At 32.5% G+C, this 19,714-nt stretch overlaps 2 protein-coding genes across 2 annotated transcripts; both read right to left on the bottom strand.

Annotated features, from left to right (window-relative positions):
* Positions 1–176: 176 nt before the first annotated feature.
* On the bottom strand, positions 177–2,690 carry LOC108211107 (uncharacterized). Its single transcript, XM_017382617.2, has 4 exons — positions 2,269–2,690; positions 1,138–1,300; positions 745–838; positions 177–655 (listed from the first exon to the last, which is right to left on the bottom strand). The coding sequence occupies exons 1-4, from the start codon at positions 2,577–2,579 to the stop codon at positions 327–329; spliced, it is 897 nt and encodes a 298-aa protein (XP_017238106.1). The 5' UTR covers positions 2,580–2,690; the 3' UTR covers positions 177–326.
* A 4,067-nt stretch (positions 2,691–6,757) lies between these two features.
* LOC108211557 (indole-3-acetic acid-amido synthetase GH3.6) lies at positions 6,758–9,068 on the bottom strand. The gene is made up of 3 exons (XM_017383188.2): positions 8,630–9,068; positions 7,614–8,542; positions 6,758–7,518 (listed from the first exon to the last, which is right to left on the bottom strand). Exons 1-3 carry the CDS (start codon positions 8,956–8,958, stop codon positions 6,926–6,928), a joined length of 1,851 nt encoding a protein of 616 aa, XP_017238677.1. The 5' UTR covers positions 8,959–9,068; the 3' UTR covers positions 6,758–6,925.
* Positions 9,069–19,714: the final 10,646 nt, after the last annotated feature.

Raw genomic sequence — 19,714 nt, 5'->3', positions numbered from 1 at the left:
ATAACATCTCAAATTATGTATTTGAAACCCAAAATTTGAAATAAAATACACGTTCTCAAACACAACCTAATTATATTTTAAAATATTTGCACATAAACAAAGCAAACAAGTTCTCTTTTCTGATTCAGCTACAACCTTTTTTTTAATCCAGTTATCAAATTAATTTACTATGCACAGCAACTAAGGCGGCTTGCCACTCTTCCACAACTGGTGATAATTCTTTTCAGTCTTGCACACATTGTGATGATACAGTGTATGAAGGAAACTACTAAGAATACAGCATCCAAAAACTAAAAATCTCAAGTCTAGAAGCTTCGACAAATTTTTTAAGCTGTTGAGCCACGCCTAAGGACAACTATGAGAATAACCATGATGGCTAGTCCCATAATTGAAGCACCCATAGCCTTGTCCACAGAGGTTGCTTTAGCACTTCCATCAACTGTTCCCGAGCCAGCAAAAAGATTCTGAAAGAAACCAGATAAGCTGTTCATCATGTCTTCTAGTCTTACTCTAATGTCCTCCAAGAAATTTCTATGATCATTCTTAGGTCTGGTTTCCTCGTCAGAAGTCTCATAGTCGAACTTCTTGGCAGAATCAGAATCGTAGCCTGAGTGTTCAGCAGCAGCACTCGATTTTTTCGAGTATCCATTCATACCTATGGATGTATCAGAAAATATAATAAGAAACCTCAATCTTGTCTCGTAGAAACTGAAACGAAGTTACAGAAAAACAGATACTCCATACCAGTTTTTTGGGAGCGCAGAAATTCCACAAGTGCATCATTTTGCAATACTGCACTCCAGACATTCTGATCACTAGCAATTGAAGCTACAACAGTCTGATATCAACATGTTGTATATGTCAGTCCCGAATTCGAAACAAATCATCATTGCGGTAGTAATATTTAAAAAAGAAAAGTAAAGAAGAGGTACATGCATTACAATATTTATACTGCATGTGAAGCAAGTATGAATACCCATATTAAAAATTCAAAGGCTAAGATATAAACTTTTTAAGAAGTTGTAAATGCAGAGCTGCGACAATTATCAACTGAATAGTATAATTCCTTTTATAATCATTGGAAAAATTAGGTCTGGCAGCTTTACACACAAAATAAAGAGGAGATGGTGAATGAACCTGAGCGGCAGTACTTTCATTTAGCAACCGAAATGCCTGAATAGCATGACTTCGAGCAGAGGCATTAGTATCAGAATCAGTAGCAACACAAACTTTAGTCTCCAAGGGGTGCTCAGGATATGATACATATGGACCGCAGCTAGATTTATTTGATAGGTAAGCCCTGAGGGTATCATACAAAGAGGAGTTGAATAGTGCACAACTGCCTATGCTCAATTAGACTTAACATAACCAACCCATTACTATATAAAAGGCAAATTAAATACTGTTCCAATTAGAATAGTTCTAGCTATCATGCAATTCATCTTGCATATTAATTAAGAAAACATTAACTGAATAAGGAATTAGCAGATACTTTAACAACATCATGCAATATTTTTTACATATGGACTAAATCATGTAGTCCTCCAGCAAATGGCACATGCACTAAAAATGGTAACCAGAAAATTGTGGGATAACATTAGGGCTGCTTACTGGTAAATAGTTGTAGTAAGCCTTCAGGCTGGAAAAGCCGTAAAATTCATACAGGGATGCATACAAAGTGTATCGGCCATGGGAAAAGCTGAAAGCATTCTGATGTTAAAATTAGTCTGCCATCAACCAAATTAAAGTGGTATCAATATATCACTCGCTACTCAGCCTCCATAACGGCACTTAAAGCATCTCCAATACTGATTATGTAAAATTTGCTGAACCTGTAAGATATTGTGTTTCGATGGTATTGGCTATATTTTAAAGTGGTATGTTATTATTATTTTAGATTGGTATAAAAAGAATATATTACTTAAGTATGGTTGGAATCTTCTTACAAGTCTCTAAATGTTCGACAAATATAGCCAACATCAAGATATTGGCTAAAATTATCGACAAGGGGATTTATAGCTAAGGGTTTAATACGGTTGGAAATGATCTTAGAAGTGTCTCGAAACTCATAACATAAATATCCGTCAACATTACATCATATAAGCAACACAGCCCCTTCTTGGCAAAAATGAAGCATGCTACAAAGAATTCCTTGTTGACATTAGCCACTCTATTTTGTGATGAAATGATCTATGTAACTGAGTGTAAAAGAAGAAGATATGATTCAATGATTTACAAATACGAAATAGAAAAACAGAAAGGACATACTCATCAAGGGCAGTACGAAGTTGAGAGGTGGCATCTTTAGCTTCTTGAAGCGAAGGGGGTCCACCGAAGACAAGCCTGGGCATGGCTTCCTCGACTTGGGGGAATTCCCAATCATCATCACACTCCGAACAAACTTTATTCACCGTCGAACCATCGATTTGCGCGTCAGAGGATGACAAGACGCCTGCGATTGTCCGACCCTTGGAAGAGAGATGTTCTGGCACGGCAACTGCCGGAATTCCTCCTCGAAAGCTGGCGTTCACCACGCCGGCCAACTTGCCGCCCGCTCTCATCGCTGCTCCGCCTCCCATTTTTTCTGATTATCGATTGTTTTTTTCCCCAAAGGTTCGAAATTTTTTAGCAATAAAAAATTAGTAGTCCTTATCTACTGTAAAAAAATTAAAAAATAAATTGTCCTTATCTCCTCACAAAATGAAATGAAATTAGTCCTTATCATCGCGAATATCGAGGAAGGGTTACCGGGTTTGCGGAGTTGCGGTACAAGACTTCACTTTTCTGGGTACCGTTTTAGCAACAATAACAAAATTGGACATCGTTGTTCATTTTTCACACATATTGGTAGTTTGGTACCCCGTAAACACAACATGCGGAGGAAAACCAAGATATCAGTACTTTCACAGTTTCACTGTCGCAAATAAAACTCCCCGTTCGCTTTAATTTTGTGCACGTAATTTAAAATGTAAAAAAATACTTTTATGTATTAATTTTTTAATTTTTTTTTTGAATAAAAGTTTAACTTCTATATTTTTATTCAGAAAAAAAATTACATAGAAATATGTTTTTTGTACACTTCAAATTACGTGTGCAAAGTCAAATCGACTAACATTTAGGAACAGAGTGAGTCACATTAATTTTTAATGCATGAAGTTTTGAAAGGTAATGAATTGGTTGATATCCAAAAAAAAATCTTAAAAAATGGTTAAAACTTAAAACAGATGGAATAGTAAACAATCATTTTAACGTTGTGTATGTAATTCGAGAGAGGAAAATATGTCATTATTCATTATTTTTTTAAAATTTATATATAAAATATTACTTTATTTAAAACAAGAAAATGTTGTCTAATGTATAAAAACGCGGTTTTCTTACGCTTTAAAATACGTGTAAAAAATCAAACCACATCTTTATGAATTCGGTGAGATTTGATATCGCAAAAATAGTAACCACAGCCATAATATTAATATATATATCAATAAACTTTTAAATAGAAAAATCAAACCGCAGAAATGGACCGCAAATCAAATCAAATAAATTTATTGATGGTTTTTGGAATATAAAACTTGATTCATAGGTAGTTGAACCGTTTCATATTACTGCGAATTGGTTCAGGTTTTCAGTTAATAAGTGCGCTTTACTGAACTGTGTACATCTCTGGCTCCAAGTTTACGATAGAGTTTATGATAGAACGTTGATTTTGTTGGCCGCAACATCCATTAACTCTCGACAGATTTATTTTCGAACTCTTCTTAAAAGATATCATATGTTCGGTTGTTTATATTCAAAACAAATCTTCATTATTTTTTGAAATTTGGATTGACAACCACAAAATATTTTAAGTTGACACCCACTAAATAAACTTGTGGAATACTCAATTTTTTTTACATGATTTGCCGATTCCTCCACTTTTCACTTATATGAGTAAAAATCTAATGACTATTCTTTAGAAAAAAGAAAAGAAATGTAGTTTATGTAAATATTTTTAGATAAAATTTGATGAGAAGTTCGGAATCGGCGTTGTGATTGTTTGAAAATCAATACAGAACTGTTAGCCAGGATATTGCTTTTATTGAAGAAGCAATTCGATTTAAAATCAGGGGTCTTAAAATTCGGAATAATAGAAGAATTCTATCTTCGTTGAGGGGGTGGAATATTTCTTTGGAGTTGCCTTCAATCCAAAATGATTCATTTACCAAAGTTGTATACGACACAACTTTTTGAAGGATGGAGAATGCTGAGGAAGATTAATATATGTGTACTTCGCGTAATTGACACTGCCTTACTGTAGTTATATTATTAGTGCGATCTTACGCTCATCAAATTACTGAATTTGCTGTTAGTTTATGCAGGTCCGCTCAGTGCTCATCCATTTTTCCTTCCTTCCGGGTTAACGCAGATAGAGACGTTAAATTATTAACTGCCCAAATCTAATGAGGTCCTTGTACAATTATTGTATCTAATCTTTCTTTTTGAGTGATACTCCCTCCGTCCCCCTCAATTGTTTACATTGGAGGGGGACACGGAGACCAAGACAATGTATGAAAAATGAGTAAAATTAGATGAAAAGTGGGTAAAGTGGTGGGACCTACCAATATTTAATAATAGATTTGAGATAGTGGAGGAAAGTAGTGGGTGTAATAGTAGTTTTTATTGTTAAATATGAGATAGTAGAGGAAGATAGTGGGTGTAATGATGGAAAAAACTTACTATTTATAGTAACGTAAAGAAATGAGAGGGACATCCCAAAATAGTAACTGTAAACAAATGAGAGGGACAGAGGGAGTAATAATTACTCCTCCTTAAAACTAGGTTTATCTTTTTCAATGTCACAAAGTCAGACAACTCTCTGTCATAGCCTCTAAGCTGATACAGTATTCACTAATCTCTGTCATTCATCTTTTTGCTGCCATCTTTTTGTCGAAGTTGATATTTAACCTAATCCATGTGTAATCGTATAATTAGCTACTCTAACATCAGATTAATAATTATGAGATTGACGTTAACCATAAATTGAGTGATTAGCTTCAAAGAGCACATCTGCCCTGCTTTTTCTTTTGCCCAAAATGCTACACTATCTCTTTCTATAGCCTCCCAATGGTTATTGTCAATGTCAAAAATATAAATCATCATGATTACAAGTCACAAGCGTGATACTGTTATATATTATAGGAAATTAGTTATGTGTTTTAAATTAGGTATTTAGATTTTAGGTTCCCAATCCCCCTATCACCTTTTACAAAAATGTTAGTTACTTTTTTTTTTTTCTTATCTAGCTTCTCATAATTATGTTGAATCAAATTGAATTATATATACTTAAATATTATAATAGTTTAATACTCTTTCCGTCCTCCTTAATAGTTGAGTCTAAGCATGAATGTATGATTATTATGATAGTGTAATACTCAAATGGATGTATTTTTAAGATATAATATACTTATAAATAACAATTGGTTGAGTTAAAATTATATACGAATAATTTGTAGATAACTTGGATTTTTTTTGAATTCAGTTCGAGTCCAACTCGGCTCGAGTTTTTTATGAACAAACTAGTCTTTGGCTTGTTTATTACCGAGCTGATATGGAATCTCACTTAGAAAATTTTGAATCAAATCGATATAAGTTTATATAAAAAAATTAAACACAATTCATTTTAACAAAATCTAGATTGCCTCGACTCTTCATTCACGACCTGCGATATGTCAAGCATGGTGACACATTTCTGACCAGAATGAAAATGACTCGGTTTACTCGTACTGAACTACTGCTAGCAAATTAGAGTTGCTTTTCATACTCACATGATATATCTTTTGCGTCCCAATACCCTTTTTTTGGTATTTCTTATCAGCTCACAAGTAGTATTCATTTCACAAGATATCTTTCAGACGAGGGAGATGTAATCCAGGTTGCCGGTTTTGAGGGAGTGCAACAAGTGCAACAGCACAGGGCCCATGAAAATTTAGGGCCCCCAATCTATTATTACTTCTTTCTATCTTTTGATATACTCATGACAAATATAATATAATATTAATATCTCTTTAATTTTTACTATTATTTTATTTAAACACTAATTTAAGTCTCTTTAATTTTTACCATTATTTTTACCATTATTTAAATATAATATAATATTAATATCTCTTTAATTTTTACCATTATTTTTACCATTATTTAAGTCTAACTACTTAAAAAAAACAATTTTTCAGTTGTAGTAGTCTAATTTTGTTTATGATATCATGTTATTTTAAATATTTTAAAATTTTGTTTTGTCATTTGGAAGGGTCTCATTCTTAAAGTCAGCACAGGGCCTCAAAAAAGTCCCAAACGGCCCTGTCCAGGTTCCAGAGATGATAAGTTTTTACACTAAATTATCCCATCAACATCCGTCCCTCTTGCCTGTATATACATAAATAACAATTTCTTTTTAGAGAAAAATGTTCTTGGAATATTAATTAATTCATATTATCATGCGTGCTAGTAAATACTGTAGTAATACCGGAAGAAAACAAATAATAAATTATATATGAAGTTTTCCCCCTAGTTGCTTCGTATGAATTTTCAGGGTAACCTCATAAACTTCATCCTCTTTTTTAATTTTTTTTGTTGAGGACTCGGTACAAAAATAAAATTTATTTACAACATCATTTTAGCTCGGCAGATTGCCTTTTTGAATGTGCTTGCAGAATTCCCGTCAGTGTTACGATTATAATTTCATGACTAAAATACTTAACAAAGCACATGAAAAGACAGAAAAAACTAGCTAGATCAGAAATAAGATTGAAATGGTACCCAATTTTATACACGGCTAATTCAGAAGTTCCTACTACAACAACAGCTTAAGATAAGTAAAACATCAAGCCTTTTAAAATTTCCAAGTTGATCACAAAAAACTAGATTTTGGACCTTGAGATGAAAGAGCAGAACACTAGCTTGACTTGATGTTCATCCATTGCTTATGCCCTGGAGACCACTTGGGGCATTTTGGACTGAAGTAACTTGACACGACTTTTGAGTTTAATAGCTCAACAATGGGTGCAAATTTCACACAGCGGGGTGTCTTGTACTGGTTGATTGAAGCACCTAAGCTAATGGCATAATCCATAAGTTTATCAAAAGTTCCTGATTCCACAATCTTGATTTCAAGGGGTCCGATGGACTTGTCCGAGGCACGACCTTGACGGTATACACTGTTAAATGATTCTTCAGTTGCTAAGCAACAATCCTCAAAAACAGATGGAGGAATTGGGATTGTGCCGTTAACACTAAGCTCCCAGAACAGAACATAGTGTCCTGGAATTGTTGTCGTGTCTGCATAGCTTGTGTACTCGGTTAAAGTTGCATCAAATGGCATCAAATGCGTGACAGCATTTTTTACTGCATTTTGTAGCTCAACCTCATCAGTTTTATCAGAATCAATGCTTAGAACAACGTTTTTGCGGCAAATGAAGTTGAATTGTGGGGCCTTATTCTTGAATCCTGCAACTCTGAGTACATCTCCAACCCTGTATCGATAGAGTCCTGCAAAACATAAAACATATAACGTAAGAATCTTGGACCGAATAAAAAAACTCATAAAACAAGAAATAAATGTGTATTTGTTGTTTGAATTTTACCAGCATAGGTGGTGACAACAAGCTCATACTCATGTCCGAGCTTAACGTCAGCCAAATCAACCAATTCTTGTCGCTCTTTCTCATTCAGAGAATCACGGACAGTAACTGAATTTGTGACCACATTATTTTTGTTAACAGGCAAGAACTCAAAGTAAGCCATGGTTGGAATGAGTGTGTAAGAGACATCACTAGGCTTACAAAGGGGGTTAAGATTGACACCAAAGTAGCATTCAGAAGAAGCATACATGGTGCAAACAAGTGGGAGGCCATTACTATAGTAATCAAGTGTTGGTATATACTGTGACATGGTCCCTGTTACAATAACATCAACATATTTGGTATTAGGCCACAACCTAGTCAAGATTCCTTGCCAGGACTTTTTGCTACACTCAGTTTCAATAAAATTGGCTAATTTTTGGTCTGGCTTGAGGATTTTAAGCACTGCTTCTCTCACAGACGGGTCAGTGATTTCACGGTTAAGGGTCCCAGTTCGGATGTCATGACACAACATAGGCCAGTGCTTTTCAAGGAACCTGATGGCCCTGATGAAACCAGAGGCGAAGACAGCTCCGACACGAAGGACTTCACTGTGGAGGCATAAACCACAGAGCATTTGGGAGTACATGCTCTGGTAGGAGTCGGAGCAAAGAATGGTTTCATTTGGGCTAGTGTAGTTTGTGTAGGGGTCATAAGGCCTGTTTTTGAAATGGGAACTTTTGTAGTAACTAGTTAAAACAGGACGAGCCAAAAGGCCACTAGGAGTTTTAGCTTCTGATTTGATGAACAAGAAATACATTCCTTTGCCTTTGTCTAAACCAGGAACAAACTGGTTTATCACAGGCATCAAAAGACTGTACAAAAATGATCTCCTCTCCAGCTCCTCTTCGATTGTGGGCATTAGTTTTCTTTCACCTCCAGATGTCCCCGAGCTGTACAAAAAAGCAAAACATATAATCATCCATTTAAATTTCTGTAATTAATCTTAACCGTGAAAGCAACACAAAGTACAATTATACCTTGTTAAGAACTCAGAAATGGGGTGAGAGCAGAGGATTGGAGACTTATCACCATTGGCAATACGATTGATATCTGGCTGAATATCTTCGTATTTGATAACGGGAATGATTTTCTTGAAAGTGTCTCTGTCAGTCTGACCAGCAAGGCCGTGACGTCGAAGATATTCGACATGGGCGTTGCGAGAGAGTATTTCTGAAAGAACAAGCTCCTGAATTTCATCAGGTCTAGAGGTGACATCTTCAATCAAGTGAAGAGCCTTTTTGTTCTTCTCAGAGACACTCAAGTTGGATGGAAATTTGTGTGCAGATTTCTTGGGTGCTTCAGGCATGGTGGTGTCTAAGTGAAAAATCAGACAAGAAAATGTAAAATGTTGTGTTGAAGGAGAAAGATGGTGGTTGTGGGGAGAATCGAAGAGGGACGAGGGGTTTATATAAGCCCAGTGCAGGGTGCCCTGTGGTCCAGCCTTTGAGCTTTTATCTGGAAGAAAACTGTTAAATATTTGGACGACCCGGGACAACAAAAATACAACAGAGAATAAACTCATAATCCAAAACAAAATCCGGAATAAGCTATATCACGCTTGTACTCTTAAGTTTTCCTAAAACTTAACTAAAATGAGATGAGATCAGGAATAAAGCAAGTGATTAAAGCAATTAAAAATATGTTAAAATAACAGTTCAATTTCGGAAGTTAATATAGTTTTTGGGTATGTGATTCAATTCTCAAGCCTGTTACACCAACTTCTCTAATTTTGACCAGCAAATAGTGTACCAACAATGCATGATTTGCTATAGCTTCACATTACCACACATGGCCGGTTTTTGAGACGTGCAAGGTGGGCGACGGCACATGGCCCCAAAATTACAGGGGCCTCAAAATTTAGAAATTAATATTTTATTTAATAAAAAAATTTAAAGAATGAAATTGAAAATTAAAAATTTTATATTTATTTTCATTCTATTTATTTATAGATAAATAATTACATAATCTGATAGATTAGTTTATTATGTCTATTTGCATTTTAAATTCTTTTGTGTTGTATCTTTACTTTTTTTATAATAATTACTCTTTTATTAAATGTTTTCATAATGTTTTTTACATATGATATTTTTTCGTATGTACTATAAATTTCATTCTTTTCAATGAAATATAGATATATCTCAAATAAATTTATATATAAATTTTGTTTAAAATACTAGAATTACTGATTATTTAATAACATTATTTATTGTTTTAATTTTATAAAAAAATAAAATTTTTATTATTTATTTACTTTTATAATATACATATTTTTTTTATTATTGGGGCCTAATTCATATTTTAGCACAGGGCCCCAAAATTCTCACAGACCCCATTTTGTCCACATATCCACTTTGAGTTTCTTACACAATTTAGTTCAACTTAAATTTGTTTTTTAATAACCACCATAGAACAATCCTAGGCAGTCGGTGCCAGCTGGCTATTCTAGTGTACTTGTCGTACAAGGAGGAACCCTTCTTCCCCTCTTTGTTTTTCTGTCGTATGATTAATTATCTACCTTTAGCGAATAATAAGGATATAAACTGAAATTAATACGCTAAATTCAAAGCATAAACGGAATCAAGTTATAAGTTTAAAGTGTCTTCCAAATGCGGTCTGAGTCGTAATCCAAGGTTAAGACAACATGGCGCAATTAGATGAAGTGACTCTGGCTTATCTCATGGTTTGTAAATGGAGACAATAAAGTTGAAAAGATGTCAAGGATTAAAAGGACTGATGTACACTAAAAGTCGAAGAAGCTTTTTCTTTCTTTTCTTGCTTTGTAAATTTCTGATATATGGATAAGAACTTCAGTGCTTAGAGTTGCATGCAGTAAATAATCAATGTAATTAATCCCTGCACTTAAAATGTGTAAAATTACATGACTATGTAGACGTGCATGCATTCGTCTCATTCTCGATGATCTGCGTAGTAGGAGAAGAAAGCGAAAACAGGGCATGTGTGTAAAAAGCAAGTACCACTAAACTATGTTCACAACATCACTTATCTGTGCAAGTACTGGTATTACTTAGAGCAAGTCCAAGAGTGCCTCAAATTGTTGTCCTAAGTTAAAATTTAAGGCATTTGATAAAAAAGACTGCTCCAACAATGTCCTAGTGATGCCTTATATCACTAGGACAACTCCTTCAAGCCCTATTTTTGAGGCACTCTCTCTCCCTGCCCTATCCCATATTTTATAATAAATTTCTATCTACACCCTCTTTCTCTCTCTACTTTATATTATGTTTTAATGATGAAAGTGAACTTTTAATAATAAAATATTAAACAAATAGAGAAAATAAGGCACATTGTTGGAGTTGAAGTTGGTTGAATATGTCCTAAACTACTAGGACATAATTTTTTATATTATATTTAGGGCTTCAACTAGGACACTGTTGGACTTGCTCTTAAACTTCAAGATATTTTATTAATTGGCCTAGCACCTGCTGATACGGAGTTATCCGGTAGTATATGACTATAAATTTTTAATTTTATTATAAATTTTATTATAAAGTATATAAAATATGATTCTATTATAGAATACTAAGGAAATTATAATATAAATAATTTAACATTTAAAATTTAAATAAAAAATTTCAAAACTGATTTATTGTAAAATAATTCTTGATAATTATTATATCTAGTGTTAGAATCATGTTAGACTATTGTATAATTTTCAATGACTTTTGAAATAAAAAAATTGTACTATTATTTTTTTGATTTATTAATTGAAATCAACAATGATATTTGTAAAAAACATAAAATTATGTATATATTTATAATTGTGTGTTATGGAATTTCATATAAGAAGGTAGGGTATGAAGTGCTATCTTAGTTAATTATAGCTTTGTGATATATTATTTTTAAAATGACAATCAAATTATAATAATCCACTTGTTTTACAAGTGTAACAGATTTATGAGTAGTCCGAGTATTTTCTTACGCTTTTTACGGATACAAGTGACTTTGTTTTCGACCACATCTAATATTAAATAGAAATATTTATTTTATAATTTTAGCATAAAATTTATGAAAATATTAATATTTGTTATATAACTAAAACACCTAAAAACAGAGGATTAGTTATATTCAACAGAAAATATTCTAAAATATTTTTGGAGTAGAGCATAAAACTCAAATAGAGCCAGCAATTGAGGCTACGATCAGGAAGAGATGAACAAGTGTCGATGCCCCTGGGCTGTCACTAATTATGCCTGGGAAGTGTTGAAGCCACGTGTCGCATAGACAGGCTGTGGTTGTCTTGATCGGGCAACACCCCTGGGAGAGCAAGTGATATTTATAATAAAACAATAATAATAAGATATATGTATGAGTACATGTATATGATCCTAAAGACCCGTCGGCTGACTGATCTATATCATGTGAGAATGGGACATACAACTTGTTTGCTGGGAGTGGGAGACGAGAATTTCGGGGATCACTAATGCACCCACTCACGTAGGACCATTCTCAGCTACCATTGTTGCGACTACATGCACAGATTTAGATTTAGTGCTTGTTTAATTATCAAACATATATAAAGATAATAATTATGTAACTAAAAATCATAATGAAAATTATACTACTAAATAAGAAATTAATATTTGTGTTTAATGATAGAAATTAATATTTGTATTTTATTGATCGATAGGTTTTAACTTCCTACCATGATACCAAGAGATCTTAACTTCGCATAATTTGAAGATATTTAAAATTTCAAGAAACTTACACTTCCTCGTGATGTCAACCAAATAATTAAGTTCGACTTTCAAAATCTTTAAATGACAACCAAACAAGCACTTATTTTCATCGTCTCTTTTGTTTTGTTCTCTCACTTTTTTCTCCAACACACTGAACAAATGTGATGTTAACATTTTCATTTTCTTTCATGATTTTGTATCAAAATAATAATCATTTTCGTTAAAATATAGCTATCTGATCTTCATATATAAATATCTATTTCAAAATATCATTAGTCTAAATTTAGAAAGTATATTGACAAGAAAATATAATCGAAATTTAGAGATCGTTTGGTTGACACGTAAATATTTAGGAAGTTCAGTTTCATAAAAAATATGTAAAATTAAAATCTTCATTTGATAAAAAAAATGTATAACTTTCATAAATATATGATACTTACAAAATATGGGAAATTACTGAAAACTTTTAAAATCTATGTACCCACCAAACACATTTATAAATGTAGAGGCACATCAAAACATATGAATAATATACTTTTAATAATCTATTCTGAACACCTTCAAATTTGTTTTTATATTTGATTTATACTGATAAAAAAGACACAAATTACCTATGTGTAAAACTAATTTATTAGGAAAAATTCCTCAGATTAAAAAAGAGAGTCAAATCTAGAGGAATTAATGATCGAGTCTTGAACAAGTCCCGTAAATTTCAGGTAACCAAATAATATTAAATAATGAATATTTTAATGAGGATAGTGAAAACTTTGATGTAAACCCTATTTCTTTTGTTTTTAGAAAATAAGAGTCGCTAGATGTCAAGATACATGACATGCACTTGGCATTTAACTATTGAATTTGCATGTTGGTGAGATATGGGAAAACTCTTTCGCCCTCTTTCAAGTATGTTTGTTTTGGTTTAAAATCCAAGATTTAAGATATTTTTAATTATAAATTAAAAAATATTTATTTGTATAATAAATTAGAGTCGGCTTAAATTTAAAAATAAGTCAGAATCTGATTTAAAATCAGAAATTAGTTTGATATATATTTTTCATTAACTTAATTTTTTTGAACTTTTTTTATAAAAATTATCCATCAGACATAAGTTACTCATAAATCATTTTTATTTTCATTTTTATAATTTTAAGAACTCAAAAGTCATTAATAAATCAAAATTATCCAAACATATATTTTAAACTTCCAACTTATCACATCAGATCACGTTAAATCATAAATCCATTAAATCACATGTTATAAACTCTTCAAACTGACTCTTAGTTACTACTCCTACTTTCCATGGACTACACAGGAATCCCACAATTAAGAGAATAATTAAGTTCTTAATTAAAGCATTGTTAATTTTCTGGAGACCAATTAAGTGGTCCCATATTTTTGTTACCACTCGAGTGTAGCAAGAAGGTGACAGTGACAATATTATTACGTTACAAAAATAATTTTATAATCTTAAAGCAGTAATTGCTGCGTCGTTAAGGCAGGATCTTGCCTACAGGAGGCATTAAGCTTCCGGTTATCATGATTAATTAACATCTGTTGATAAGATTTTGTTGACTTTTGATTGGTTCATTTCGTACTAAAGGATTTGCTTTTGTGTTAATGTGTCCTAATTAAGGAGAATATTCACTGTTATTCATTCATCACATGCAACTTTTTGCTTTAGAATTAACTAACTTCATCATGATAATACTGTTCTATAAAAAGGTGGCCGATGAGAGTTCTTGCAATTACTAAAAGGACTTTAGATTTGGAGTTAACATTAGATTATCTAATTCTTTTATACTTCATATATAGTGATACCTACTATCACTCATGTTTTGAGTCCCAGAAATGAAATCAATATCTTAATAAAAAAAGGTTTTCAAGAACCGAGAAAATTATATTGCTTTATAATATTATTAACACTTATTATCTACAATTTTAAAAATATATAAATCAATATTTTAGATAATATATGTAACAGCGAGAGAGTTGAAATAGATATATGTTTAATCACAAGAAAGTATTAACAACCTTAGATTATAGAAATTTCTCTCTCACTTAAAATAAGAATTAAGAAGAATTATCTTTGGAACCTGAAGTAAAGAGTTGAATCTCTAATTTAATTGAGAATTATTCGTAAGCACATGTAAACAGAGGAGACGTCGATCCGGAAACAGCTAAAAACCTCTTATTTCTCTCTTCTCTCTTCTCGAAGTTAAGAGTCATCACAAAACCTCTTATTTCTCTCTTCTCTCTTCTCGAAGTTAAGAGTCATCACATAGTTTTTAACTTATTTTTTCATAATAAAAAATTTATTCCCTCCAATTCACCTCCACTTAGCTTTGTTATAATGGAGCACAATAACAATAAAATATGAAATATAGAAGATATATAAAGAGTATTGTTGAAATTTACACTTTTAATTTTGTACTAAATTGTTTGAAGTCACATTGTTTATTGTATTTAAGAACAACTAAGAGGCTCCTGGACATGCTCGTGAGTGATGACAAATAGGGAGTAGATGATGACATATAAGAGATCGGTGATGTAGTTTATTTATAGTTTTTCATTTTAATTTGTATTTTAATGATTTGTATTTGAACCACTGACTATACAATCGTATATCGATAAATGGAAACACAAGTCAAGCAAGAAATCTTGTCCGCAGAATGAAACAGTGCAAGGAAAAACAACTTTTGCAGATGAGGCGAGGGAGTACTTCTGTACACACAGCTCCTGATGATCAAGATCAGAAGTCTACAGTAACTATTGTCTGAGACAATTTCATCTACAATTTTCCTTTTACCAGCCTTTACAGCATGTACTCCCCTAAAAAAACTCGAATAATTCATTCGGAAATGTTCTCCTAGCAACTTGTTATTATGGTCAGTGCTTCGCAGATTAAATTAATTGTATTTCTTCTTTTGAAAATGAAGCATTATCTAATAACTTAATTATCACAGTCTAGTTACCAAATTAATATCCCAAGTATAAAGTTATATAAAATTAAAGGGATAAATATCAGATTTAGGTTGAAATATATCAAACAAATCACTCAATTCAAATTACTCATTTGTTTACCGATTTGAAAATTTATATCAATTTAGACAATAAAAAGTTAAAATTTTATGTTAATTTAATTGTTACTAGATGATATACTTGTTAAAAAATTTAAATTAGTGAGTAAATTAAGTTAATTTTCAAATGAACGATTAATTTAACGTATAACTTTGATATTCATAGTCTAATTTTTTTTTAAAGTGACTGATAGCTAGCTAGGTAGTAGTATTTTCATCTTAAGAATCTAATTCATTCACTTAACTAGCAAGAACTTCATGTATTAAGTACATTTAGTTTAACATACTACTTAATTAGAAGAGATTACATTATTAACATGCATTTAAAAATGCATTGATCACCGACTAGATGAGTTGTGCAAATTTGTTAAAGGCTTGGGAAGATTATGACTTGTAAAATCTGGATGCAGAATGTAATAATGTGTGTCAACTTTCTGGAGAACAGAAGAACATGATCATAAATAGTTAGACCTACACACTCAAATCTTAGATTACACACAATAATGCCAGCACTAGCTAGAATATACTGGATACATGTACATGCATGTCCTACAATCCAATAGGGCAATCCATCCTAAACTGGAAAGCTTTGGTGTGGTTCATATCCATAATTTACTATATAGACCTTGGGGCAAAGAACGAAGCCTCGTCTTTGGTTTGGCAGATGTCAAATGGCATCGCAACAGAATAACGTCATGGAGCGTAATGTAAAAAATTTATCTTGTGTTGTGGGAGACGCTGTCTGCCGCTTTAACGCACACATGAAAACCTAGTATAATGTTTCAATACTCCCTCCGTAATACTGTTGTTTGACTTGGTTGACTATACAATAGTGCAATTATCAGTTTATCATTATCACAGGTGTCAGAAGTAAATTGACCTATGAAGCTGAGGAATCAGAAATTTGACAAAGCCTTAAACCTATCGATCTCTGTTTAAGAGGTTGTTTGGATGGTTGGTGGAAACGAGAAACAGTAATTGGGGTATTGAAAATGGTAATCCAAGAGATGTGGAGGGAATGATTTATTCTCCAAAAGAAAATGCGGTTTAAATTGAGGTTTCGATTCTATTTAAGTGGACTCGTTAATTATCATGAATCAACCGGCCCTAAACGTAGAATGAAATTTTAATGATGTATGCAGCTTCGGATGATAGACTTCAACTTTGTACATTCGCAACCCCGACTCGGGTCAGGTACCGTCTGTATATTTTTATTATTCAACTCTTTGACATCATAAAAATTAATAATATTCATATGCTAAGATAGTTCCAACCAGCATCATATTCCAGCTACTTCACATAATTTTCTGGCTACGCTGGGTAGGGGTGTGCATTCGGTTAACCGAAACCGAAACCGAATTTTTTTTCGGTTAACCGAAACCGAAATTATGAAAAATCTCTACCGAAAACCGAACCGAAATATATTCGGTTTTAAACCGAAACCGAAATAAATAATTCGGTTTTTACCGAAAACCGAAATTTGAAACCGAATTTTAAGAAAAATATCAAAATTGCAAAAAAACATTCAAAAAGTTTAAGTTTAGTTTGATCAGCAATTTAATAAATTAAGAAATTCAAGTTTTTGGGTGCTCAAATGCTTGGATTTCTGCTTCTTGAATGTCTATTCCAGCTGGTATGTTGCTCCAGACTCCAGCATCCAGTTCTGGAGTGATGCAGTGCTTCAGCCTTCAGTGAATCAAATGGGTTAATGAATCGCATGGGATGAGTGAGTTGACTGATGAATTCCTTGAATTGAATCCGGGGCCGGAGAAGTAGAGAGTCCAGTTATATATGAACAGCCAAGCACATGCTAGCAGGAGTATATTAATTCAACCAGGGAATCAATATTTTATAAAATACAGAAAAGTTCGGTTATTATTTCGGTTTTTCGGTTAACCGCGGTTAAAAACCGAAATACCGAATAACCGAATTTCAGAAATTTTCCTACCGAAAACCGAACCGAAATTTGTAATTTGGTTAACCGAACCGAATTTTTTTCGGTTATTCGGTTCGGTTTTCGGTTAACCGAACCGAATGCACACCCCTAACGCTGGGTACTTGACGTGCTTTTGCCCAAGGAAAATGTTTGGTGCAAGTGTAGAAAATTTTGTAATATAACGGGTTTTAATTGAAATCAGTTTCCTGTAATCACATCAACCACTTTAATTAAAATATTACACATAAATTACCATGTCATTATTTACAAATTTTATGTACGTGCATCTAGCACTACTCTTTGCCGAAAGGCTATGCTTCGATAACAAAAGGTTCGCTTAAAACATAATCAAGTGTACACACACGAATACTAGATACATTTGTGGGGATTACACCAAGGGCAATATTCCAAGTGATTATTGGTGCATGTAGTTGAAATCTTTTAGCCCATCGTTTCGTGTCGCCGATCATGGCAGCCGGTGGGGACTGAATGTGTTGATCACCACCAACGTACTTGTCTAAAGATTAAATCTCACTTTTTAACAGGATGATTCAAGCCATATGGGAAGTGGGGGCATAGTAAAGCTCATGTAACAAACCTTTTATTTGTTTATCAAAACAAATCTGCGAGCTACTCCCTCTGTCCCATTTAATTGTATACGTTTTTCTTCAACTGCTCGACACGCATTTCAATGCTTTTATAAAATATAGTTCCGTAACTTATTTTTAAGATTTTCTTTTTCTGAATAAAAATATAACATCCAAACTTTAATTCAGAAAAAGAAAATTTTAAAAATAAATTACACAACTACACTTTACAGGAGCATTAAAGTCCGTGTTGCGTCCCCGTCCCCCAATGTATACTACTCAGGGGGACGGAAAGAGTACTATTTAACCACAGATATATATATGGATGCAAAAGGAAAGTTGGGTAGGCATGAGACCGAACAATGTGGGGAACACATTCATGCACAGCTTGAAAGAAATGGCTAGGCAAAAAGACTTGTGAACGACTACTATAAATATGTTCCTAGCTAATCCCTGGTTCTGGATAAGGAAATTGCCATATTTTCTGAGTGCAAACAGTTGTAGAAAAAGATGAAAGATCATCATTATTTAACTTATTGGTTGTCGGTGCTTCCTTTATTCATGTGTTGACGACCCATGGATTTACATCTGATTTAATATTCAAAATTCAATATAGAAATTTTAGGTTTTTTATTTTCACGTGGGATCAAAATTTTCTCTCCTAGAAATCTAATTTTCTAAAATAATATTACAAAGTCCTCACAAATAATAATCTTTTATTAAATGAGTAAACAATACACTCGTTCTGATTTTCTTGTCATCATATCAAAATTTATATTTTATTTGAGAAAAGGTTTATGGACATAAAAATACTGAAATTTTGGGTACATAATCCTCATCACCATGTTTTACAATTTAATAGTAGTCTATATTATTTGATAATCTTTATATTATATTAGTAAAGTTCTATGGAGACCACTTTTTTTGAGACCGTGGAGACCACTTATGTTCTGCAAGTAAAATATTGCATAAAAATATTGCAAAACACATAATTTTGCAAATCAAATACATTATTTTGTGAAGTAAGCTTTATAAATATCATCAATTCATTAAAATTATTGAAGAACATCTATGTTCAGCATATTGAACAAATATTCTGCAAATTAAACATATTCCGCAGGATAAAATATTTTATAATATTCTACATGCAAAAGATACATGATATTCAAGATTTTATATGATATAATGATCTTTGTACAACATGATTTGCAAAATTATGAGTTTTGCAGTGTTTTTATGCATATTTTACTTGCAGAACATAAACGGTCTCCAGAAAAAATGGTTTCCATAGAACTTAACTCATGTCAAACCATGTTATCCTGCAAATATCGTTTAAAGACAGTAAACAAATCACCATTCGTCGCAAGTGTTCTGTAATTCTAAGAAAAAATTCAACTCTCTTATGCAAATTAATCAAGAATATCCTTGTATTCAAACTCGTTATCATTATCTCTCTATATTGCTCGTTTTGATTAAAATGACTGGATGAATATTTTTTAAATATAACAGCCCTCAGTTGTGGGATATTGCTTATCAGACCTTTACTCCATTATATGCATGGCACAAATACTTCATTACTCCAGTGAAAGGTTTTCGTAGAATTCAATTTTAAAATATATTACCAGAAATTGGTACTCCCTCCTTCCCATTTTAATAGTCCACTTTGCAAAGAAAAAATTTCCCATATTATTTGTCCTACTTCTTTGTCCAATACAATTTTATACAAGTTTCAATGTTAACATTTATTAGCATTTACAATTTTCAT

Source organism: Daucus carota, chromosome 3 (assembly GCF_001625215.2).
Source record: "Daucus carota subsp. sativus chromosome 3, DH1 v3.0, whole genome shotgun sequence".
Lineage (NCBI taxonomy): Eukaryota > Viridiplantae > Streptophyta > Magnoliopsida > Apiales > Apiaceae > Daucus > Daucus carota.
The sequence above is the reverse complement of the archived record's forward strand: the minus strand, read 5'-3'. Positions and strand labels throughout refer to the sequence as shown.